At 38.0% G+C, this 26,165-nt stretch overlaps 1 protein-coding gene, 2 long non-coding RNA genes and 1 pseudogene across 4 annotated transcripts; all 4 read right to left on the reverse strand.

The window, feature by feature from the left end:
- Nucleotides 1–324: 324 nt before the first annotated feature.
- LOC108267290 (Fc receptor-like protein 5) lies at nt 325–7,517 on the reverse strand. Its single transcript, XM_053681832.1, is given in 6 exon segments — nt 325–370; nt 372–483; nt 4,881–5,153; nt 5,286–5,537; nt 5,677–5,712; nt 7,418–7,517. Coding segments are annotated over 6 exon segments (819 nt in total).
- Nucleotides 7,518–12,176: 4,659 nt separating this feature from the next.
- LOC124628379 (uncharacterized) lies at nt 12,177–12,361 on the reverse strand (annotated as a pseudogene).
- Nucleotides 12,362–17,908: 5,547 nt separating this feature from the next.
- Nucleotides 17,909–18,785, reverse strand: LOC128633016 (uncharacterized). The gene is made up of 3 exons (XR_008396701.1): nt 18,714–18,785; nt 18,452–18,638; nt 17,909–18,369 (listed from the first exon to the last, which is right to left on the reverse strand). It is a non-coding gene; the product is annotated as an uncharacterized LOC128633016 (long non-coding RNA).
- A 154-nt stretch (nt 18,786–18,939) lies between these two features.
- Nucleotides 18,940–25,751, reverse strand: LOC128633023 (uncharacterized). 2 transcript variants are annotated; one of them, XR_008396711.1, is made up of 4 exons: nt 25,677–25,751; nt 23,956–24,034; nt 23,751–23,806; nt 18,940–20,760 (listed from the first exon to the last, which is right to left on the reverse strand). It is a non-coding gene; the product is annotated as an uncharacterized LOC128633023 (long non-coding RNA). The 2 variants fall into 2 exon arrangements; XR_008396710.1 differs by lacking the exon at nt 25,677–25,751 and having other exon boundaries at nt 23,956–24,253.
- Nucleotides 25,752–26,165: the final 414 nt, after the last annotated feature.

The raw sequence follows: 26,165 nt of genomic DNA on the forward strand, positions 1-26,165 counted from the left end.
TAGTTCACCTCCCGATCTGAGTCGTTCTTTCTTTTGTCACGTCGCATTTCTCACGTCTGTTCCCTGGAAACAGAAATGATTAATTCAGCTCTCGAGTCTTCGGGTCAGAGTCGTTCGTTCATCACGTTACAGCTCCATTTGATAAATGCAGTGTTCTCTGTTGCACGGGGAGCTGCTGTTATATAAAAGCTAGATGATGAAAAATAATGTAAAAACCTGAGACTCAGACAGACACTTCAGCTTCTATCACTCTGTACGGTCTGTTGTCCTCGTCAGGGTCATCTGTAAAATACACAATCATGAACACTTCAAATCAGCCTCTTATTAAATGTCAGGGTTTAATTTTATGGCTAATGAAGAACACTGAGTTCTTACTTCGAGCTCTGTAACATTTCACTGCCAGAATGATGGTCACCAGCACATACGGAGAGGCCGCTACTGCACTGCTGAGGAGCTTCAGTACCGACAGTGGAGCTTTTCTATCTGATGGAACTACAGGGAAAAATACCATGGATAATAAAATAATTATATAATCATCATAATAATAGATTATAATTAATCATATATAAAGCATACATTACAGATCATACATTTAAGTTACATTGAAGATATGAGTCTGAAAAGTTGTCTGTAACTTAATGTTTCTTTAACCACATACATTTAACTGAACATTAGGGCAGTTATATTTGCCTTTATGTTAATAATAAAGGGCGATACTGACATCCAAAAAGTCTCATCTCTCTGTATTCTTTTTTCCTCTTTTTTATTCTGAGTCTGATCTTTGTGTGCAGATGTGTGTATAAACCTCTGTGTCTCAGATCTCTGCAGCCCTGAACACAGTGCTATCTGTTGGTCTTTTGTTAGAATCGACTGAATAACATCAAATCTGTGTCACACTAGAAACTGCACTCAGTTTCTTTATAACAATATTATAATTTATTTTCAACAATCCAGTAGATTTTAAAAGTTTTATCTTTATTCCTGTATATTGTACATCTATTACTGATGAGAACATTGAAGACTCACTGTGCACTGTGATGTTGACAGGATGACTGCGTCCTCCAGATTCAGACATTAATAACATTAAATGTTATTGTTATAAAGGGAATCAAATACTTTGAAAGCTGACTGAAAACACTGTGCATATAAACTTTGTTAATAAAAAGAAAATCAAATAAAAAGAAATTCTCTCAAGGTTTCTCACCTCTGACTGAAACCCAGCTTTTCGGTGACTCTCCTCTCTTTGGGTGTTTACAGTGGTAGAAACCTTCATCTGACTTTGACACAGTACTGATGGTCATCTCTCCTGTAGTCTTGTTCTGCAGGACGGAACCATCTTTATAGAAATCAACACCAGAAGCTGAGATATTTGAGTTGCGAGATAAACAATGTAAAGTCAGAGGATGTCCCTCAGTCACAGGATGAACAGGACTGTCCAGGATCACATCACCATCTGTAGGAAAGAGAAAGAAGACACTGAAATCAGAAAGTGTGTAAAATACAGTAATGATTTTAACACCGAGAGCTACAGTAAATCAGTGGTAGATATCAGAGAGAGTGTACACAGTGCAGCGCTCACAGAGTCTTCATGTGTGAAGGAGAAGATATGCTTAAATGCCAGTTTTATCAGTAACATTCAGATGTGAAAGCAGCTTTCACTGTAATATTCTTAACATCCTGAAACTAAACTAGTCTTCATGAGTTATTCTTATTTATATTTTTATTGTTAAAACATTGTGAAAAGCTTTTTTAGGTTTACCTTCTGCAGTCTAATTTCTATATGGGGATAATAGTTTTATTTATGTAAATCTAATGTATTTATGCCTCTTCTCTCTCTCTCTCTCTCTCTCTCTCTCTCTCTCTCTCTCTCTCTCTCTCTCTCTCTCTCTCTCTCTCTCCCTCTCTCTCTCTCACTTTGTGTGTGTGTGTGTGTGTGTGTGTGTGTGTGTGTCTTGCTCAATTCTGTCTACCTTGTTCTTTATGTTAGTAATAAAGGTGATACTGACATCCAAAAGGTCTCATCTCTCTGTATTCTTTTTTCCTCTTTTTTATTCTGAGTCTGATCTTTGTGTGCAGATGTGTGTATAAACCTGTGTCTCAGATCTCTGCAGCCCTGAACACAGCGCTATCTGTTGGTCTCTTGTTAGAATCGACTGAATAAAAACATCAAATCTGTGTCATACTAGAAACTGCACTCAGTTTCTTTATAACAATATTATAATTTATTTTCAACAATTCAGTAGATTATAAAAGTGTTATCTTTATTCCTGTATATTGTACATCTATTACTGATGAGAACATTGAAGACTCACTGTGCACTGTGATGTTGACAGGATTACTGCGTCCTCCAGATTCAGACTGACACCAGTAAACTCCAGTGTGTGATGTAGAGAGGAAGCTGATGTTACATGTAGATCCTGAAACTGAAGGACAATCAGACACTGTCTCACGGTGTGTGTATCCTCTCACTGTCCATCCAGTAGAGTCACTCTGGTCCTCACAGCTCAGTGAGAGAGAGTCAGCAGTAAAGTGTTGAGTTCTGCTGGGATTGATGATCAGAGACACTGGAGGAGATTCACCTGAAACACACACATTATAATTCAGATCTTATTCTGAAAATTAACATGTATTTTATCATGATGTTAATTTCAGTGTACAGTTTAGTAAACATGTGTACCATTAAAATTACCACAGGACTAATACTTGCTCTGATTAGACAATGATATCTGAATAAAAATCTACTATCAGGTGCTTATTCAGCTGCTTTACACATTCCTCACTAAGGAGTTTAAATATAAACAGTTATTACACAACACATTAGCACATATAGAACACTTAATATTAATAAATGGACATTTTCTACACTCCAACTCAACACTATTGTTGATTTATTTCCTCACCAGTGATCCACAGTGGCTGTAGGTTGCTGAACTGTGTGTGAAAGACTGATTCTCCTCTCTCTGCGCTGCACATATAAACTCCTCTGTGATTCACAGTAACAGGACTGAGTGTGTAGGAGCCTCCAGATCCTCTGCTGCTGTCTGAGAGGAGCGCTGTACTGTACCTGAGGGAACCCTGACTGTCTCGGGAGGGAACCTCTGTGTACCAGCTGAATGTCCAGCCTGTAGAGGAGTGTTTAACCTCACAGCTTAGAGTCACTGAGTCTCCTTCAGTCAGCCAGCGCAGTGGAGACACACTCACTACTGCCTCTGCTGCATCTGATGGACAACAGATGTGAAATAAATAAAATTAAATTAAATCATACAGAGTGGTAATCTTGTTACATGTAATTAATGACGAGATAAAACAAACTCACACACTCACCTGATACAGTGAGTGTAACAGCATCACTGATCTCTGATCTCTGAGAGTCACTGCTTCTCCTCCCTCTGCAGGTGTATTCACCACTGTTATCATTTATAACTGAGCTGAAGCTGAACTCCTGTGTTGTGGGGTAGAGTGTGTAATCTTTCTTATCCCAGTCATATGTCCACTCAGTGTCTCCTCCTCCCTGTATTTCACATCTGAGAGTCACAGTCTCTCCGCTGAACACATGTTTATCAGGCTTTATGGTCACCACAGGTTTAGGACTCTCTATAGAAACATAATCTTATTATTAATTTTATTATTTTATTTTTATTTTATTATTAACCCAAATACAAACACACTTCAATAATGTACAGTTCTAATACTACAACTGCTATATATTTAAGTGATTAGTGATGATGCCATGTTTTGCAACCTGTTTTTACTCACCAGTAACATTTACCCAGAGTGCATCACTGTAGTGTGTGTAGTAGACTGGGTTTCCTCTTCCAGCTCTGCACCTGTACTGACCTCCATCAGAGACTCTAACTGCGCTGTATGTTTTAGTGTAGTAGTCTGTTTCAGCTTCAGTCTCAGTCTCAGTGCTCTGTGTGGGTTTGATCCAGTAAAACTTCCATCCAGCAGACTGCAGCTTCAGTGTACAGGACAGAGTCACGTAGTTTCCTTTCAGTACAGCTCCTTCACGACTTGGTGTGAGTTCAGGTTTAGGTTTTTCTGCAGTTGGAGATGAAACACACAGTTCAGGATGTTAACTGTTCATGTTCTGCTCTCAGAGTGTTTAACACACTAATCACTACTACAGACAAACACACTATTACTGATACACTGTAAAGACTCTACTGTAAAAAGTAGATTTAATGTGAAGTACATTGTTCTCTTATTCAAGTGTAAAGACAAAATGTACTGCATTATGTTTGACTGTTATTTAAAACATCCTTCAATAGAAAATATTTGAACCAGCAGAATGCATTTTATTATTTCATTTTACACTTAATGCAATAATAATAAAAGAAGCGATAATTTTCCATTAATATTATTTATTATTGGATAAAGCTGGGGCATTTTCATGTTCAGCATTTTGCAGCACATTGAGTCAGCAAATAAATAAAAATCACATCTTTAGTCTTCATCGACTGCATTTCACATCATCTCAAAGTCTAACATGTTTACTGCATATCACACTTTGTATGCATATTGTGCAGCTCTATGACTATAATTATGAACAAAATAAATTGTTCGTAATTGAACAAACACACTGAAGTTTAAAAGGTTTTTCATTTTTTCAAAATGTACTTTATGAGTGGTGCATAAATACACACTCTTATTGAATTCATCTTCATCAGTGTGTTCACTATTATGAATGTTGAACACAGGGAATGTACAACTACACCATTAATCATTACTAGACACAGGATAAGTAACGAAACGTTGTTTTTCCGGATCTGTGACATTTTAAATAAATCTTGTGAACTTAATCCACACTGCATGTAGTGATGTGATGCTGAAGTTAATAAATATTTGTGTGAGGAAGAGATTAACACACACACACACACCTGACACAGTGAGTGTAACAGCGTTGCTGGTCTCTGAGGTCTGAGAGTCATTTCTTCTCCGTCCACTGCAGGTGTATTTAGCGCTGAGAGATTCTACAGCAGTGAATGAATATTTACTGTTCTCAGTGTAGAAGAGTATTTGGACACCATCTTTATACCAGTTGTATATCCACTCAGTGTCTGCATGTCCTCGTATTTCACATGTGAAAGTGACTTCCTGTCCACTGAATATCTGTCCATCAGGCTGCATAGTCAGAACGGCTTTTGGTCTCTCTGTACAGTTACAACAAATACATCAAATCAGTCAAACACACCCTTCTCTGACCATCTGATATTTAATCAGTGTGTTTTGTAATGATTATGTGTATCAGTGCATGTTACAGGAGTGTAAGATCAGACATGTACCTATCACTGAGAGAGTCACTTCATTACTCCATGTTGTTGTCCGTCCATCAACAGACCCGTAACATCTGTATTTGTGACTCTGATCTACATTTATAGTGTAGTAATTTTCAGCAGAACTGTGACTATAATGATCATCTTTGTTCCAGTAGTACGGTCCATTTCCTCCTGAAATCCTACATGTGAGTGTAACCGTCTCTCCTCTGAATATTTGAGGTGAATTCGGCTCCACAGACAGAACTGGTTTAAACACTGCTGGAAAAGTCAAAAAGCAAACACACACTGTCAATGTAAATAACTTAAATTCTGCATGACAATGTACAAACAATCTTCTCCACTTTAATAAAAAATCCGACATGTACACAACATAGGCAATAAAATATGTATAAATCACCTTGAGCTTGTCCGACTCGGATAAGTGAAATAAGCACTAAAAAGGGAAGAGGAACAGAGAATATGATGTAACGCTGACTTGATTCTTTTCTTTAAGAAGACAAATGAGAACAATGTCATATACTGCAAAAAATCTATATTTAGTTTCACTTCAGCTATAAGACATGCAATATATCGACCTGTTTCAATAATGAATGGTGTTTAGAAAAAGCTATTTTCACTCAGGTCACTATGCTGCTCATTACTGTCTCATGTTTAATGTCACGTCTCGGGAAATAGGGACGGATGCAAGTGCAGTAGGAACAGTTTTATTTAATGAGAAACACAGGCAGGTAAATCCAAAACGTGACCCAAAACATGCAAGAGGTCAGGCGATCGGCAAACAGTCCTACACGGGGCAAGACAGGAAACTATGTCGTGGTCACGGAAAACAGGTCGAGATACAAAACATGAAACATAAACTGTGACTATGAACTGGGAGCAGAGAAACCAGCGTGAACTAAACAAACGAATCCAAACATGAAACCTGACATGAACTATGACTATCTATCGTAAGTTATCTAATCCAATGTTCCGGGCTGTGTATATACACAAACCTCATCAGCCTCGTAATGGCTGACGGCTGAGGGCAATTCAGACACAGCTGAAACAATAGCCAATGACAGAACAGGGAGGAGACATAACAAAACATAACAAATGCACGTGTCCAAATGTCACCAAGGGAAAAGCAGGTGCTCGCGCACCTTGCTCGTCCACGCGCGCTCACATGTTCTAACGCGCGCTGCGTTTCCTATGATGAAAAAAAAGAGATTGCTGCCTTGCAAAATGGAAGATCTGGAGTAAAGAGGAGCAGTGATATTCATAACCTTCATCCAGTGTTGATGGATGGTGTGCTGAAGGTTGGTGGTGGACTTAGTAGAGTAGCGATGCCAGAAGAGATGAAACGTCCTGTTATCTTGTTAAAGGAGCACCATGGATCCAAACTCATCTGGCCACATGTTCATAAAAACTAGGTCATGCTGGACGAAACCATGTCAACACTTCAAAAAAGGTAATGAGTTATAAATGCAAACTCTGCATGTAGAAAAATAATTTCAGAATGCGTTGTCTATCAACGTCTACAGGGCAAGATGGGAGAACAAACAATGGCTGACGACTCATGCATTAAAGTTTGATAATGGACCAAATTTCATTGGAGCAGAAAGAGAGCTCCAGACAGCTTTGAACACACTGGATCATGACTAAATCCTGCGTACATGTTTCTATCTGAGGGACTCAAATGGACATTTAATCCCCCTGCTGCATCGCATCACGGTGGCGTGTGGGAGCGGCTCATTCATCTGGTAAAGAAGGTCCTGTACTCCACTGTCCAACAACAATCGTTGGATGATGAGAATTTTCACACCATCCTTTGTGAAAGCTATCCTTAATGACCTCCCCATCACAAAGCTTTCTGATTATTTAAACAACTTGGAAGTGTTGTGGATAAAATCATCCTTTTTAGCCTGAGTCGTTTTTGACTTCAGAGACAGAGAGTTTAGTAGATGTCAAAAGTGAATAAACTTTATTGAAAACCAACAATGTGTGACTGTCTGCAGAGAGTCAAAATTGTACATACACAAACATGTCTTTATATACCTCCCTAAAACAGTAAAATTATCCCTAGGTGTGGCATTCAACTTTTCTTTTTATAACAGAATAATCTCCATCGCCTTAACTAATTATTCATATCCATAGGATACCCCACATTGGTGGCGCATGCGCAGCCAGTTGTGTGTTCTTCAAAGGTCTTACCAGACCTGGGTTCTCCATCATGTCACGTAAATCGTCCCATATCCTCATCTTGGTACCCTTCCCTTGAACTCTTCTCTCTTCTTATGTTACTGATTTGCAAGCTCAGGGGGCCCAATTCAGGAACCCAGTTCTGGAATGTGTCTAATTTACTGCCACAAAGTGAAGCTGCGTTTAGACAAACACAAGTTCTTAATTTACTACAATTGAGTGAATCTGCTTTAAACAAACCCAAAGCACCTAATTTACACACTTAGAAGTGAAGCTGAGTTTAGACAAACACAGGTTCTTACTTTACACACTTAGACCACCTTTTGGAAGTGTTTTATAGTTTTAGATTTGCCACAGAAAGCTACTGCTGTTTAGTAAGACACAGAAATCTTCTAGAATATTAATGGATCAAACATTGTTCTATGGATTTAGATTATGCTTCTAACTATTGATTACATATAGGTTATGCTTTTTAACCCATACTAATTATTCGATTATGCTTTAAGTAGTACTTCTAAATGTAAACATATTAAATACACTTCATTAACATATCCAGAAGTGAGTTATACATATTGATTACACGTCATAGATATTTTCTCTCTCATATACATATACATATATATATATATATATATTTTCCTTGGAAGCTCTTATGCCCAATCACATTTTACAGCTGAGAACAAAACCATTTCTTCCAGCATGACTTTTTAAAGAAAGTCATCTGTACATCAGACATAAATGGAGACAAGTCCAATACTTGTCTGATCTTTTTTGGAAAAGGTGGATCAGAGAATTCCTTCCACTGCTCCAGGAATATCAGACGTGGATAAAACCACACAGAAGCTTCACTGTTGGTGATATTGTGATCATCATGGATCCAGCAGCTCCATGGGGTTCTTGGCTACTTGACAAAATATCTCAAACATATCCTGACAAAAGAGGACTAGTACGATCTGCACAACTCAAAACTAAAACAAGATTACTGGACAGACCTGTGATTAAAATCTGCCTGTTTTTAGAAGACACTGAGGACTGATCTCTAAAGTAGATATACACACATACATATTCTGGCTCCTTTGGTAATTTAATGGATTGTAGTTGCACACCAACAATTATGGGGTCGGTGTGTAGGGGCCATTATAGATACAGGTGCATCTAAAAAATTTGAATATTATGGAAAAGTTCTTTTTTTTTCATTAATTTAATTCATCTAGAAAATATGAAAATAATACTTTATTTTCTAGATTCATTACACATAAAGTGAAATATTTCAAGCCTTTTTCCTTTTAATCTCAATGATTATGGCTTACACCTCATGGAAATCAAAAATCCAGTATCTCAGAATATTAGAATAAAGAATTTATAATACAGAAATTCGACCGTCTGAAAAGCATGTTAATTTTTGCACTCAATACTCGGTCAGGGCTTTAATCGTTTTGCACAAATTACTGCATCAATGCGGTGTGGCATGGAGGCAATCAGCCTGAGGCACTGCTGAGGTGTTCTGGAAGCCCAGGTTGCTTTGTTAGTGGCCGATAGCTCGTCTGTGTTGTTGGGTCTGGTATCTCTCATAGATTCTCTATGGGGTTCAGGTCAGGTGAGTTGGCTGGCCAATCAAGCACAGTAACACCATGGTCAGTAAACCAGTTACTAGTAGTTCTGGCACTGTGGGCAGGTGCCAAGTCCTGCTGGAAGAGGAAATCAGCATCTCCATAAAGCTTGTCAGCAAATGGAAGCATGAAGTGCTCTAAAATCTCCTGGTAGGCATCGTATTGACTCTCGACTTGAGAAAACACAGTGGACCAACACCAGCAGATGACATGGCACCCCAAATCATCACTGACTGTGTAAACTTCACACTGGACTTTACACTGGACACAGTGGCCTCTCCACTCTTCCTCCAGACTCTGGGACCTTGATTTCCAAATGAAATATACAATTTACTGTCATCTTCCCATAATTGTGGATGTGTGTACTGAACCAGACTAGGAGATTAAAGGCTCAGGAAACTTTTGCAGGTGTTTTGAGTTAATTATCTGATTATAGCTATTCTCAGGTCGACATTTCTGCATTATAAATTATTTTTCTAATTTTGAGATTTTTGATTTCCATGAGCTGTAAACAATTTTTGCTTCCCAGAACATGCATTTTTAAGGTTTGTTTTTTGTTAGCCATTAAAGTTTTCTTTATGGAAATAGAAAGATGTTTATAGGTTTGCAGAATGTGCCCCTAATGTTCTCTCAATGCTAACATTATGTTTTCTTGATGTCCCCATAATTTCATGAACGAGAATTGAAAACTACTCAAAGTGACTGAGTAATCTGAGTAAACTTTGTGTTAAACTTTGTTTGTAAAAACCTTGCTGATGGACCTACTTGATATAAATCACAATTCCCAACTCAGTGGTACAGGTAGTAAAACTTGAGATAAAGTTCTCCAGTTCTCCAGCTCAACGTTCTCAACTCAGCTAGTAGCCTATTTTTTATTGAAGGCTGTGGTAATTTACCTGTCAATGTATGACTTGAACAGATAAAAGAGCTGGATTTATCATAAAACTTGCCTCAGGTGTTATCATTGTTTTCAGGACTACCAGACCATAAAATATAAAACCATTTGGCTCTCTAACACGAGACTGGGCTAGTTTGGTGTCAAGCTAAGCTAAGTAAACTATCATCGTATGGGTTTAGCTGCTACAGAGCCATGCAGAGTACATTATCTGTCCTTGTGTTCTGCTCATATCATGTTCACGTAAACTGGAACTCATATAGACATTTACACGTCAGAGGATGTTAGTGTTTCAGTTTCAGCGACTTTACTAGTTAAAAATGAATAAAAATCAGTGTATATCCATTTTTCCCCTCACACTGACTGTGTGAGATGGCTTTGGGCAGAATTCAGAGCTGTCAGCAAATAAGACACAAGTATTTCCACATATTTTCCTGTAAACCCTTTCTGATTGGTCTCACCTCCATTTACTGAAGATAAAATTACAACACTTCAGTATTTTACTGATGCTCAGTTACATGTTGGCAAACTGCTCACTAGGTGAATTATTCACTACTGAATTATTTGGGGCTAAAGAAAAAATCTTTGGGACTATATCCCCGAATGCCCAGGTCAGGTACTCTTTCTTGTGGGTGGGTCAGTGGGGTGGTGGCGAGGGCGTTGGGGCGGTCATCGGCACCTCCAAGCTGGTGTCGCCCTAAAGACTGCCTGGTTTACCTATGTCACATACCATGACAGTACGGACTGCATTAGATTCAGTACCTATAGCTCGTTGGTACAGTGTGTACTGATCAGTATGTGTGTGTAGTATGAATACAACCTGGACATACTACATCCGACATGTTGGTGCAGACAGCTCTTCCGTTCCAGTTCTGTTACATTATGGGATAGTGCAGTATCCACAGTGTCCACTGGATCCATACTGCAGAATCAGAAGGTCATCCAGGTATTTCTCGCCTACAGTTTCATGAATACTGAGAATTCTGACATGCTACTACTCTGGTGTACTGCTTTTCACCTACTGTGTAGTAGGGTAGTAGGGATATTCAGCTTATGGTAGTACGCCAAAAATAATAGCACTGGACACTGTGCTATCCCATAATGCAGTAGCTTTCAACCAGGGGCCCCACTGGGGAGGCGGGAAGAGATCGGAAGGGAGGTGCAAAAAAAACAAAAAAAAAACACAGACAGGGCATCATTTGTGTATTCTGTGTATTTTATTGCTTTTCAAATATATTGTGCATAAATGAAAAACTCAGTGTTCTCTCCCTCTGTATTTTCTCTTTTCTGGGGAGAGGTGGAGTTTAGCTGCCTTTTATCTAGCTGTCACTGCAGACCAGTGTTGCCAACTTAGCGACTTTTCAGACCTCTTTAGCAACTTTCTTTTTGCAAAAAAAAAAAAAGCACCTAGTGACAAATTTAGCGACTTTTTGGACAAACCTTAGCAACTTTCCAAACGTGGCCAGTACTGTCCTGCAAGCGCGAGGTCTTGCTTTCCCACCTCACTCACACCTCCCTCTGAATCTGCTCTGTTCAGTGAGGGTCTGAGAGCCAGAGATTTAACAATGTCATGGATAACGAGACACGCCCTTCTTCCCAATGTGAATGTTTTTAGAATGCTAGACGAATGGAATGCTACATGTTTTACATGTAAAATAGTCCACATTATTACAGCCTAGTTTTTTATATATATATATATATATATAATGTATATATATATATATATATATATATATATATATATATATATATATATATATATATATATATATATATATATATGTGTATGTGTGTGTGTGTGTGGTGTGTGTGTGGGGGGGGTGCCACAAGATATGGGATTCTTGGGGGGGAGGCTTTAGTTACAAAAGGTTGAGAACCTCTGCCATAATGCAACAAGATAGGCGCGGAAGACCTGTCAGAATCGGCACCAAGTAGTATTTCCCGTTTGTATTCATGCTTATCACTTACTACTGATCAGTACTGTACTGTATCAATGACCCAGCAGTAGGTACTGAATCTAATGTGGCGGGTGCTGAATCTAATCTAGCAGGGATGCTACTGAATCTAATGCAGCAGATAGGCTACTGAATCTAATGCAGTAGAGCTGGCACAGTATGCCTTTTCAGATGCAGCTGCAGTTTTTACCACAGACGCTCACGCACAACTTATCAGCACTATCATTTATTTATTTATTTAAAAGTAACAACATAACACTCTGATCATGTACTCTTCCTTTCATACCTTATAAGAAACAGAAAATGTTCATCCATGATAAAAGCCCACGAACATATCACAAACCAAAATCTGATTCACGCTCAGAAAAAACTCCACGTCACCTCAGACACTGTAGATTTTAGATTCCACACATATGCACTAAAGTGAACCAAAAGGTCACTGCAGTCTGATTAGATCAGATTGCATTGGATAAGAACCACTAGGTACTGCATGTTGTAACACACATGCGCAATGGCAGATACAGTACATCACTGTTATCCATCTATGGTTAGGGTTAGTGTTAAAGTTAGAACATCCAGTACATAGTATATCTAATCTAATGTCATTACACTACAGGATGCAGTGAGGACACACCCAATTAACAGCAATCCAGATAAACTATGCTGAAAATAAAAAATATTTAGTCCCCTCTGACTCCATTGGAACAGCAGGCCAAGTTATTGTTATTGCTGCAGACTGAAGACATTTGGGTTTGAGATCAAAAGATGAAAAGGAGAAGAGAGGTTAGAATTTCAGCTTCTGTTTCCTGGTATTTATATGTAGACGTGTTAAACGACATAGAACATACCACATTTCTTTCAGACCACCCAATTGGTAGATACTAGGAAATAAAAGCTGAAATCCTAAGCTCTTGTCTCATATCCATCTTTTGATCACAAACCCAAATGTCTTTGGTGTACAGCAGAAACAAATGAATAGGCCTTGCTGTTCCAATAGTTTCAGAGGGGACTGTACTGTACGCTCCCACTGATATCATTATTAATGCAACTAATTAATACTATTCTATTTATAAATGTAACCCTTACCTTAACCTCAGTAACCAAATAACAAAGTTCTCACATGGGCTCAACTCAAATGAACTAACTCACACAACTGATATGGATGTACACTGATCCAACAATCATATCAGACTCTTACGAAAATGTTCTAATCACATATTAACCTCATCACACAGGACATTAGACTTCATCTGAACATATTGTTTTAAGCCACCACTCACTCTAATGAAGACACAAAGAAAACATTTACTCACAGATCATCACACGGAGTGGACGAAGCTCCATCCTGTCACACTGATGAAGGATTGACTGATCAGTAGACTGTGTTAAAGCCACTACACTTCCTGTGTTCTTACACATAGAGAGAAAGAGAGAAAGTCTTCCGTTCTGGTCAAAGTTGATGTGCTCTTTTCAGGTGAACCCAGAAATTATAACAACAATTTTCAGAACATAACTTTATTCAACTCCTGAACTTGTACAGTTCCTCTGCTTCTTCACACAGGTTCATAATTGATTTCAACAAGACATCCAGTGGACCTTTCTGGAAAGCTTTCTATCTTGTTTGATTGAATAAGCAAGCTAACTCTTAAAAGAATGAGGTCTTTCCTAAATCAAGAAACATTTCTATTCTGTCAGATTTACCTCAGGTTTTGGGTTTGATGCAGTCCATAAAGATCAGAAAAGGTCACTGGACATGATGTCAGAACCTCCTCTGAAGCTGGGAGGCAGGGCTTCTGCTAGTCACAAAATGGGGTTCTTAAATGTACAACCTAGATGTGATCAGTGAAAGGGATTCCAAGACTTAGATTTTTCCAATAAATCTGTACGTATTTTCATCCATTATATTTGTATATAATAAAAATGATATTATTATTATTAATTATTAGGTAAATATAGCACTTTTCTAGGCACTCAAAGCTCTTTATATTGAACTGGCGGTGTGTGTGTGTGTGGGGCGGGGGGTGTCTTCTCAACCACCACCAGTGTGTATGATGCGACAGAACACCCACTACACATCATCCATTGGTGGAGAGGAGAGGAGAGTGATGTAGCCAATTCAGAGATGGAGATTATTAGGGTGTCATGATAGATAAGGGCCAATGAGGTAATTTCACCAGGACACCAGGGTTACACCCCTACTCCTTACAAGAAGTGTCCTGGGATTTTTAATGACCATAGCGAACCAGGACCTTGAGCTCACTGAGTGCTGTTAGTGTTTACCACAGAAACTAGAGTGAGAACATATAGGTGTGGCTGTTTTAATTTTGGCTTTACTGAGAATGTAAATGACAGCATTTCCTCACCTCTCACACAGCTCAGCTAGAACAGAAACCAAACCACAATTATGTTTTATGTCTTGGCTGCTAATCATTTAAAATGTGTAATCATTAAAATCATTTAAAATCACATATCTGCTGACTAACAAATAAACTCTGTGTAGTAACGTCAATTAATCACAACATTCATCGCTAGATATAAATGGTAATTTTTAAATGTAAATCAAATCTGAAATGAATGATGTGAGCTAATTTGCAGTTGTGTGCAGTATTCAGATAAGACTACATAATGAAGAAGGAAGTCTTAAACTGTATCACTGCTGCCATTTGCAAAAACATTATCGTTCATAGATTAGAGTCTGCACATCTGGAGCTGGGCTGTGCTGTTTGAACCTACTGGCTCTACAGGGTACTGCAAGTAAAAACATGATATACAGTGCCCTCCACTAATATTGGCACCATTGGTAAATATGAGCAAAGAAGGCTGTGAAAAACCTTTATATTTTGTTAAAAAAAAAAAAAAAAAAAAAAAAAATTCACAAATTCTCTGGATATCATGGATAAACAATTGCAGACAAAACAGGTTTATAAAAAAAATCTTTATTAAATATAGGTGTGCACCAATTATTGGCACCCTTTAAGTTGATACTTTGTCCTACCTCCTTTGACAAGATAACAGACAAGAGTCTTCTCTTATAATGCCTGATGAGGTTGGAGAATACATGGCAAGGGATCTGAGACTGTTCCTCCATACAGAATCTCTCCAGATCCTTCAAACGCTGGTGGACTCTCCTCTTCAGTTCACCCCACAGGTTTTTATTATTTTTTTAATGTATGTTTTGGATCATTGTCTTGCTGTAAGATCCAAACACAGCCCATTTGAAGCTTTCTGGCAGAGGCAGTCAGGTTTTCATTCAATATTTCTTGATATTTGATAGAGTCCATGATGCCATGTATCATAACTAAATGTCCAGGTTCTCTGTCAGAAAAACATCCCCAAAACATTACACAGCCACCACCATATTTAACCGTGGGCATGAGGTACTTTTCTATAAGTCTACCTCTCTGTGTGCGCCAAAACCACCTCTGGTGTTTATTAGTAAAAAGCTCTATTTTGGTTTCATCTGACCATAGAACCCGATCCCATTTGAAGTTCCAGTCGTGTCTGGAAAACTGAAGACGCTTGAGTTTGTTTTTTGATGAGAGTAGAGGCTTTTTTCTTGAAACCCTTCCAAACAACCTGTGGTGATGTAGGAGACTTCGGATTGTAGTTTTGGAGACTTTCTGACTCCAAAGACGCAACTAACTTCTGCAACTCTCCAGCTGTAATCCCTCATTATTTCACTTAGAAATAAGCAGATAAGAGGTCTAGAATTTATTACAGGTGCATTTGGAATCTTAATATGAAGTCCAAAGGGCTGTCACTGCCAGTGGGGTGAGCCATCATTAGGCTGAAAAATCAAAACAAACCCATTAGAGAGATATACAGAACTGTGGTGGATGACAGAAAAATTCTTTCTCTTGTGAAGAAAAACCCTGTCCAGCAAGTAAGAGTATCTGTGTCACAGTCAGGACTTTAGCAAGGTGAACATATGGGGTTTACCACAGGATGTAAACTATTGAGCCTCAAAAGCAAGAACATCAAATCAGAGTTTGGTAAAACATTTTAAAATGCCCACACATTTCTGGAACAGCTTATAGAGACATGAGACAAAGATCAACTTGGGAATGTTGGGAAGAGAAGAACATGGAGAAGGAAAGGAACTGCTCATGATCTAAAGCATACATCTTATGGCGTGGATGTGTATGGCTGCCAGTGGAACTGCATCCCTTGTATTTATTGATGTGACTGCTGACAAAAGCACCAGGATGAAGTCTGTGTATAGGCATGTTAAAGTCTTTTAGGGTTAAATTATCTGCTCAGATTCAACCAAATGCCTCAAAACTCATTGTACGGTACTTCACATTGCAGATGGTCAATGTCCTAAAGCATACTTCTCATAGCAACCCAATTTTTTAAAAAGGCAAACAAGTGGAATATTCTAAAATGGGCAAGTCACCTGACCCGAAACTAATTTAGCATTCATTTCAGGTCATGAAGGCAAAACACCACTAGAATAAGCAGGAAGTGAAGACAGCTGTAATTAAGATCTGGTAGAGCATCATAAAGGAAGAAACCCAGCATCTGGTTATGCCTATGGTTTCCAGACAGTCATAGACAAGTCTGCAAAGGTTTTGCAACCAAGTATGATAATTTATGACAGTTTGTCCAAATACTTTTGGCCACTTAAAATTAGGGGGATTGCATATAGAAGTTAATTCAATGTGGATGTTAATAACCTCAAATTAAAGTTGAGTCTGTACTTTGAGCTCTTTTGTTTATCCACCCATCCCAGGATATACCGCTTATCCTTTTCAGGGTCACAGGGAACCTGGAACCTATCCCATGGAGCATGGGGCACAGGCAGGGCACACCCTGGACATGGTGCCAGTCCATCTAAGGGTACACTCACTCTTTCACTCACAACTCAGCCTACCATGCATGTCTTTGGACTGGGGGAGGAAACCGGAGTACCCAGAGGAAACCCCTGCAGCACGGGGAGGAAATGCAAACTCTACACACAGGGCCACAGTGTGAATCGAACCCCTGACCCTGTGAGGCAAACATGCTAACCACTAAGCCACAGTGTGTCTCTTAGCTATTTCAACTCCAATATTCTGTGCTAGACAGCTAAAATTATTTTGTGAATGTCCATTTGTAGTCAGTGTAGTCATTAGCATGTTTGACTGGACACCTGATTGCATTTAAACAAATATCAATAACAATATATAAGTTGATGTCTGTAGTGTGATTCAATGTAAAAGCTCCTTCTGCTGGTGAGAGACTGAACTGCAGCTGAGGTCCACTCAGTCATATTCTTAATAAGAAACAACTCAAGAGTCATAATTTGCCTGCCTGCTTTTTAAATATTTTTTTGGGGAAGTGTTCATTAAAATGTGTTGTTTTCAGATCACTAGTGCATCCCAAAGTACAGCTGCTGTTGCAACATGAGAAATTAAAAGACCTTGCACAGAAAAGAGTCAGCTCCTCCAACCCCTACTCCAATTTCAGATGATTCAGATAACACGGACAACTGACTTGCTTGAAGACAGCAGTGATGAGCAAGGAAGAGAGTGGTAAGTAGTGTTTTAATCTCCTTGTAGCAATGTGGCTCGTTTGTTCATGCTGTACCAACTACACCACCCCGAGAAAATGGGGAAAGAACCCAAATAAAAGACATGCATGTACATTCCACTTAGAACAGGCAAGGGTTTCCATACAAGAATACAATTTATTTTAAAGTTAAAAAGACTGGCCAAGAATTATTTTAAAACGGAGCAGCCAACACAATCAAGCACTGGCTATATAAAACAGACAAGAGAAAGTTAACAATAATCATAGGAGGACTGAGGCTTCCTGTATGTAGGGCAGGCTAGTACAACCGCACCAGCTATACAAAAAGGGAAAAGCACCCCATTAATCAGAATCATACCCACAAAATTCACTGCAATGAACACAACAGTAATAACCCTTAGACAAAGCCTGAAGTGCAGCCAATAATTTCCCCCAGCCTCAGGAAGCACTCAGCTCCTACAAGGAGAAAACAAAAAGACAATTACAATACGTTCAAAGCAGACAAACAAAAGAATAAAACAAAGACAAACATACTGTCATGAAAACAGATAACCTTGAGCTCAAACTGATCACAGGTAGCAAGTTTACCAAGACTGACCAAAACCACTAGTACCACATAGCAGTATCAACATAACTGAGACTGTTACAACACAGTTGAATTAAAGAAAACTGATCTTAATGACAGTAACCAACACAAAAAGAACAGAACAAAATCAAAAGCACAAATAAAACAGGAAAAAAGGCAAAACAAACTGAAGCAGCAAATTCAAACAAGCGGTCAATCAGCCCCAAAGCAGAATCAAGCAGCAACAAAGCAGCAGAGCAGCAGAGCCAAACAGCAAAACCAAGCAGCAACGTGGCTCCACGAATGAGGGGGAGGCGCTATACCGATATGACCACATCTCACTCAGCCCGCCTTAACGCATGCAAAACCGAGGACCCTAAGAACAGGTGTTACAACCTCAATTAGGAATGCATGCAATAGAGTTTAGCTCGAGTAATAGAACTAAAAGATTTACCTACCATGATCCGATGACATGATACTCACGATGGAACATCCGAAAATCATAGTTGTGACGGCAACAGCTGGTGCTCCGACCGGAGCTACGTTAAACTACCATGCTACACAGTTGGAAGCCCTGACGGCACGCCACACTGAGAGTAAGCAGCACATCACACTCACACACAGTCTCGATCGCCCGACGTCACACTAAACAAACAAATCTCATGGTAAACGCACAACGCTAGCATCAAAGAGCTAAGCGACAAAGCTAAATCCACATACCTCTGTAGTCCGTAGCAACGAAAGGAAGGGGCGGGTTTTCGACCATGACGCATTCTGAGGGGCCTTAATGACCACTTATATACTATGGTAGGGAGCGAGCCCATTGGCCACGTAGTTAATAAGGGTGACGTTTTAGTCACGACACACACCCCACTACATTCTGATAATGAATTTCAATGGTTTAATTCAAGCTGATTTATTTCCAATTAAAGTGGCTATCGTGAATACACGTCTGTGTAGCTCTCTTCACTGTTAAGTTGTTCACGGGAACTGACCTGGTATTCTACTATTATGTGTTTTCTTAATATTATATCTGTTATTTATCTGACCTTTGCCTGGTCTGAGTCAGGGAAATAAAACAAAGCAAAGCTGGGAAATGACATGATTTCTGTTGAAAATTGAAGAAGTGTTAGAACACAGCAGGAATAATTAGTAGAAAGATATGTGCATTTACACAAATAACTTAATCGTAACAGGCCCCAAATTGTCCTTGTCAAAGTTTATTTGAGGAAGAGATCCAAGAACAGTTTTGAGAATGCATAGATTTTAAGGAAAATATAAAAATGAATGAATAATAGAAAAAAAAAACAGATACACATAGGCTATAGTATCCACAAAATACAACAAATTTAAAACATAAATTTCAAAATGTACATTTACAAACACAGAGATTTTTATGACATGAATTCTAGCCAGAAGATGGCACTGTTGTAAGATGAGTATAAAAGTAATAAAATGGCCCCATTTATACAGAAAATACATGAAAGCATTTTGTTTGTTTTTGAATGTGTACTTGAATCTTACAGTAGACTTTGTTGCCAGTCTGTGTGATCCAGGATTGATAAAATATTTCCTGATGAAATTTTTCATGCTCTCCATTTAGCTTCGGCCACATTTTTAACAAATAGACCTCTGTTTGTAATCTGTTTGCTGCAGATGTACAGTATTGCTAGACTTAAAAATATTAATGAGAAACAGAGTTGATTATTTATACCGCAATACTTGTAGTTATTATTCTTGTATAGTACAACAGTAATGATGCATAAGAATTAATTATTGAATGGGCTTGTTACAGTGCAATAAAATTTGCTTTACATTGATAGTTTCTGGAAGACGAGTGACATTACCGCCACATTTGGCGCATTTGGTGGAGTTTAGGCCTTCTTACTATTCAGCAACCAAAGACATACATGTTTGGCATTTGTTTCTTATGTGGAAGTAATTTTGGATACCTTCAATCTAACCATCTCTGTACTTTTCACAATCTGTGTTGATTAAGTAGAAAACATCAGCAAGCTCACATTTCTGCACTACAAGCTCGCTTAAAAAAGGAACAATTTAATGTTTAGATAGTTTTTCTTTTGCTTTGCAATGTAGAATTTGGCAGTTAAATGCATACATGTTCCATCTACAGGAAATGTTATGATATTCATCTTGTTGTGGTTTGTGATATCTGCATGCATTTATTTAAAGTATTGCTTAATAAAATGAAACCATGAAGTGATATGTTATGATGAAATGATACATGATCTTTTTAACTATAGTCTGGAGAGTGTGGGTGTACCGTGTGGTGGAAAATACATCAGTGCATCTCTGTATGTGATCTTAACAGCTTTCAGTTCTGTAGGTGTGAACTGCACACAAATGACATAATGAAGCCCCTCACATGAGTGAAAAAATATTTTCAAGAATAAAAGTTCAGTCACATTGACTTATTTCTCTTACTATTACTACTGAATCCTTTTGCTTTACAACCAGTCCTAATAGTGGAGAAGTAATCAATAAAATACACCCTGCTAATACTGGTGCTGTCTTTACACATGTCCTCAGCCCCCTCCCAACCTCCCCCGCCCCCAAACACACACATTTTAAGCCAAATAAGTGCAAAGAAACTGTACAAGCCAATCTCACTCTGATTTTACTGTCAGTGTACACATGATTAACTCTCTCTCTCTCTCTCTCTCTCTCTCTCTCTCTCTCTCTCTCTCTCTCTCTCTCTCTCTCTCTCAGCCTCATCTCTTCAGCTTTGTACTCACTCCTCCAGCACCTGTAAATGAACATTTAGAGCTGTTTTAGATTTTACTTTCTGAAATGATTAAACTTTGGTGTATTAAGGCAATAGCAAATAAGTTAGGAGCATTTAAAAGGCAATGCAAATCTTAATAATCTTAAATATAAAGCACTAAATACTGATGAATTATATGAGGATTAACTGTCATGTGTAAAATTACACTGTAACACTTGCACTTCTTATAGTTGAATTTCTGCTAACTGCACTGACACTATAGGACCGAGGAAGAAATTTCATGAAAATGTGATTTTAAACAACTTTATCTCTTATTTTGAACATTATCTCTCATTTTGAACAGTTTAAACAACTGTTTACATTGTTAAACAACAAATGTTACTGGCATATTTTCTAAAATAAATAAATAATTAAACAGTTTTTAAAAAAGTGTATTGGCATAACAGTTAACAACTTCCATGTCATCTTGAGCAAGAGACAGGCTTGTTTAACTGATACACTGTAAGCAATTATATGCTCCTCTTTTTCACAGTAGCTACTGATACATCAGCAAAAACTAGTCTTTGTAAATGTATAGTTATAGGGCCAGGTAGTTCTGGGAGATATATACATATACTACAAAGAAAAAGTGTATTAAATCCAGTTTCTACTGTGAAAAACTGTGAAGGGAGCTGATTTATTTCTCATAATACATATTATTCATTCAGCTGTGGGATCTGGTTGCCTTAGGGTTGTTTATTTTTCTCTTATAGATCAAAGTTTATTTGTTTTCCTGAGTTAGTTGAGGTGTGAACACAATGAGCTTCACAAGTAAAGATCTACCCCAGGAAATTAAATTACTAGAGGACTCTCTCACTTTGTTTACTGAGTGTTTGAGCTGTGAGAGGAACCAGAATGCACATCTCTATTTTCTACTGCTAAGAGCTACAGTTGACTCACTTCTGCTGTGATTACATCATGATACCCAGCAGCTGGTAAGGCTCGCAGAAACAGGAAGAGAGGACACTGGAGCTGCTTTTTGAAGTAAAGCCTATTTATACATTGACACACTGCAAAGAAGGAATTTGAAGAAAGTAGAAAAAAGCCTTGTTTCTGGGAAATTAGTCTTATTTTTTGTGTAAAAAGAAAAAAATATCTTGTCAAGAATGTTTTGCCTTAGAAAAGTAAACTCATTTTAAGAAAATAAAAATATCTAACTTTGTGTAAATAAGATATGCCAGCTAATACGTAGCAAGATTTAACCATTAACAAGCTACAACAATGGTTTACATAAAATACCAGCAGAGGAACAACATTATTTTCCTTATTTAAGACTGTCTTTTCAATGAAGCAGCTATGTGTCCTGGGCTGCGTCTGAAATGGCGTATCCTGCTACACAGTAGGTGAAAAGTAGTGCATCAGAGGGATAGTACGTCTGAATTCTCAGTAGACGAGAAACAGTAGGCAGGAAATACCCGAATGGCGTACTGCTTCCGGTGAGTTTTTGCAGTATGCAACTGATGGACACTACACTAGTCAAAAATCCCACAATGCAATGGGACTGGTGCGCACAAGCTCAGAAAAAAAAAATGGTGGAAGACAGCACACTCTTTAAGTATTAAACCTTGGTTAAACAGGACTTGTTTAATAATACCTCAATAAATTGTTAACTTGTTGAAGGTTTAAACAAGAAAACTGTTTTCACAGCGTTTTAAAGCTTTTTTGTGATCTCCATCATACGTTAGCTGGCCAAGATAACTGTAACGAATTTACCCCAGCCTGTTAACCCCGCCAACATTGCAAATTCAGTTAACATTCCTGATGTATATTTTGCCGTTAGTGCAGTTGCTTTAATCTGGTGATTTTTGTGTTTATGATGACATCGAAGGTCACATGACAATGCCAACATGGCGGATGTAGTATGTCCAGGATTGTATTCATACTACACACACATACTGATTAGTATGTACTGTTTCAACGGCCATGCAGTAAGTACTGTCACAGTACAAGAGTTCAGACGCAGCCCTGATTATGCTGGAAACCACACTCAACTACTTTATCCATCAGCCACAGCATGTCACATGACCTAGACACATGTCCAACTGTTCACTCACACCTGTTCTGTGTTACCGCTAATAAGCACCCCTGTACAAGTTCTAGTTTTTCAGCACCTAACAGTCAAGCTTTTGTTGTCGTGTTCATGTGTTATCATGTGTCCTACAGCTGCTCTCATAGTCTGCATGTTTTTGCCTGGTGTCCATTGTTTCGTTTATGGTTCTTGTTTACACAGATTTGGTTGTTTGTTTTGCACGTCATTCAATAAAACTCTGCGCTTGCAGCCGCTGCCTTCTACAATCCCTGACACTATGTTGCAGAGTTTTTCCCTGTTTCAATAAAAATGATAAAAATAACAATGCTTCTGGTGGTTTAATTTAAGACAAAATCACTTATTTTATTATGCTGTTTGAAGAAATTGTGTGTTATTATAAGCTTGTTTTGTGCTAATTATTAATCTTAGATTAAGGGATAAATTCTTATTAAACTCAAGCAAGAGACCAAAATACTCATTAAGCAAGTGTATGTTGAATAACTGAGTTTTCATTACTTGCGATAAGCACAAGTTGCTTAAATTGGGCATTTTTGTCTAGATTTAATATTCAATAGCATTTTTAGTGACTAGATATTTATGCTATTTTCAGGAATTCTTACCAAGTCAGTTTTGCTTACCCCATTGGCAGATTTTCTTTGCTTGATTTTAGTACACTTTAACTAGATTTAAGTGCGTCTTGCTTGTTTCAAGAAAGGCATTTTTTGCACACTGCGAGTGACCTCTGACTGAAATTTGATGTAGCGTACAATTTGCTTTTAAAATTGCTTCAGGTGTAGTACCATTTGATTACACAACACTATTTATCAGACACAACTCCTATTTAACTTCTTGAACAAAACTTGAACTAGGGTTTCTATTCAAGATCTCTCCAAGTATTTCTAACTCAATTTGAGACTTGTAAATGGAACAAATTTTGTCTTACCTATGTATTCTGCTTCAGCTGTGAGTAAACAGTTTCATACTCTACACTGGCCTTCACTAGATGTAAAGAAGAAATGCTGAATTAATGTCCACAATCAACTGCAGCCCATCTCAACTGTTAAATAGACATGAACTAAATGAATTGGGTAATAAATCAGAACACATTCAAAGTTGATGTACCTGCATACGCATGCAAAATTTTTTACCTTGACTTTTCTTTGTTTTTTTTCTGTGGCTTAAGTTCAAGCTCAGTGTAAGTCACGTCACTGGGTCCAGCATCATCATCTGCAGTGACAGTGATCAGAACAGAACAAACACAGCTACAGCTTTAACCTGAATCGAGCTTTGCTTAAAAAGAACCAGTGTGGGGAATTACTAGTATATGATGGGATGTAGCTGAACACAAGATACATTTTAAATATGGAGCATATTGTCACTTCTACATGTTATGGTTTTGAAATACATGTGTTCTCTTCGCATGTTTTTTGTTGAAAACTTGCAAACTTTATATGCACATTAACTAAAGCTTGATATATATATATATAATAATATAAATGTATTGATATGTATATAATAATAATATATAATAAAATCACACTATTATATATTATATATATATATATATATATATATATATATATATATATATATATATATATATATATATATAAACATTAAAACCACTGACAAGCGAAGGGAGCATTGATTATCTCATCACAATGACACTTGATCTAATGGCACCTATCACAAGGGGTGGGATATATTAGTCAGCAAGTGAACAATTAGTTCTTGAAGTTGATGTGTTGGAAGCAGGAAAATGGATAAGTGTAAGTGACTTTGACAAGGAGAAAATTGTGATGGCTAGATGACTGGGTCAGAACGACAGGTCTTGTGGGGTGTTCCCAGAATGCAGTGGTTAGTACCTACCAAAAGTGCTCCAAGGAAGGACAAACAGTGAACTGGTTACAGGGCACCCAAGGCTCACTGATGCTTGTGGGAGGGAAGGGTAGCTTGTCTGGTCAAATCCCACAGAAGAGCTACTGTAGTGTAAAAGTTAATGCTGGCTATGATAGAAAGGTGTCAGAACAAACAGTGTATCATAGCTTGCTGCGTATAGGGCTGCGTAATCCCAGAGTGCCATGGAAGAAGGTTTGATGGTCTGATGAATCACTTTTTCCTTTACATCAGGTGAAAGGTCTGGTGTGTGTGTGTGTACATCATTTACCTGGGGAAGAGATGGCACCGGGATGCACTTTGGGAAGAAGGCAAGCCAGCGGTTTGATACTTTGGCCAATGTTCTGCTGTGAAACCTTGGGTTCAAGTGTATATTATTTTGACACATACCACATACCGAAACATTGTTGCAGAACAAGCACACCCCTTCATGGCAACGGTATTCTATAATGGCAGAATTATGCGCACTGCCATACTGCATAAATTGTTGCTGATGGATATATATACAGTGCCATCCACTAATATTGCTTTACTGACCAAAAATCAAGGTCCTGCCATGGCCATTCCAGTCCCCTGACTTTAACCCCATAGAAAACCTGTGGGGTGAACTGAAGAGAGTCCACCAGAGTGGACCTTGAAATTTTAAGGATCTGGAGAGATTCTGTATGGAGGACTAGTCTCAGAACCCTTGCCATGGGTTCTTCCAACCTCATCAGGCATTATAGGAGAAGACTCAGAGCTGTTACCTTGGCAAAGGGAGGTAGCACAAAGTACTGACTAAAAGTGTGCCAATAATTGTTACACATCTATATTTAACAAAGATTTTTTTTTTGATAAACCTGTGTTGTGTTTGCAATTGTTTGATATTATTATTTTGAAAGCATATTTGCTTGACAGCATTTCTTTGCATTTGAATAAATATGTAAATGTTTTTATATATAAAATGTGAAGTTGCAGTATAAAAATACTCCACTTTTATTGTTGTGTGGCTCCTTTTTCTTCATGACCTTTGTGTAAATGGCCCCACTGAGTTCAGCTGCAGCGTCACCTGATCACAGTGCAATGTGACAGTCACTACAGGAGATGTATTTACTGTATGGTGTTAATCTGAGATTTATTCCTTCTAGTGTAAATGGAAATATTTGACATGAAATAAAGAAATCTCTCTCAGTTTTACTTGCGTTCTCCACATCGGCATAAATGTGTACATTTCCTACAGAAAAGAGTGCAAATAAAGAACAAACAAGATAAATTTTCAGACAATTTTGAAAGCGTTTAAGAAATGAACATTGTTTACATTAGCTTGTTAGTAAGAACACAATCTTATATTGAATTACTGTATACATAAGGAAAGTATTCATTAAGTGGATTCATTCAGTGTATTCATTAACTAAATTCATTTTATTTTTCTATTTTTAAGCATTGTATGTTAGTTGAATGATAATTAAGGATGTGTAAAATC

The sequence above is a fragment of the Ictalurus punctatus genome, chromosome 7 (genome assembly GCF_001660625.3).
Source record: "Ictalurus punctatus breed USDA103 chromosome 7, Coco_2.0, whole genome shotgun sequence".
Lineage (NCBI taxonomy): Eukaryota > Metazoa > Chordata > Actinopteri > Siluriformes > Ictaluridae > Ictalurus > Ictalurus punctatus.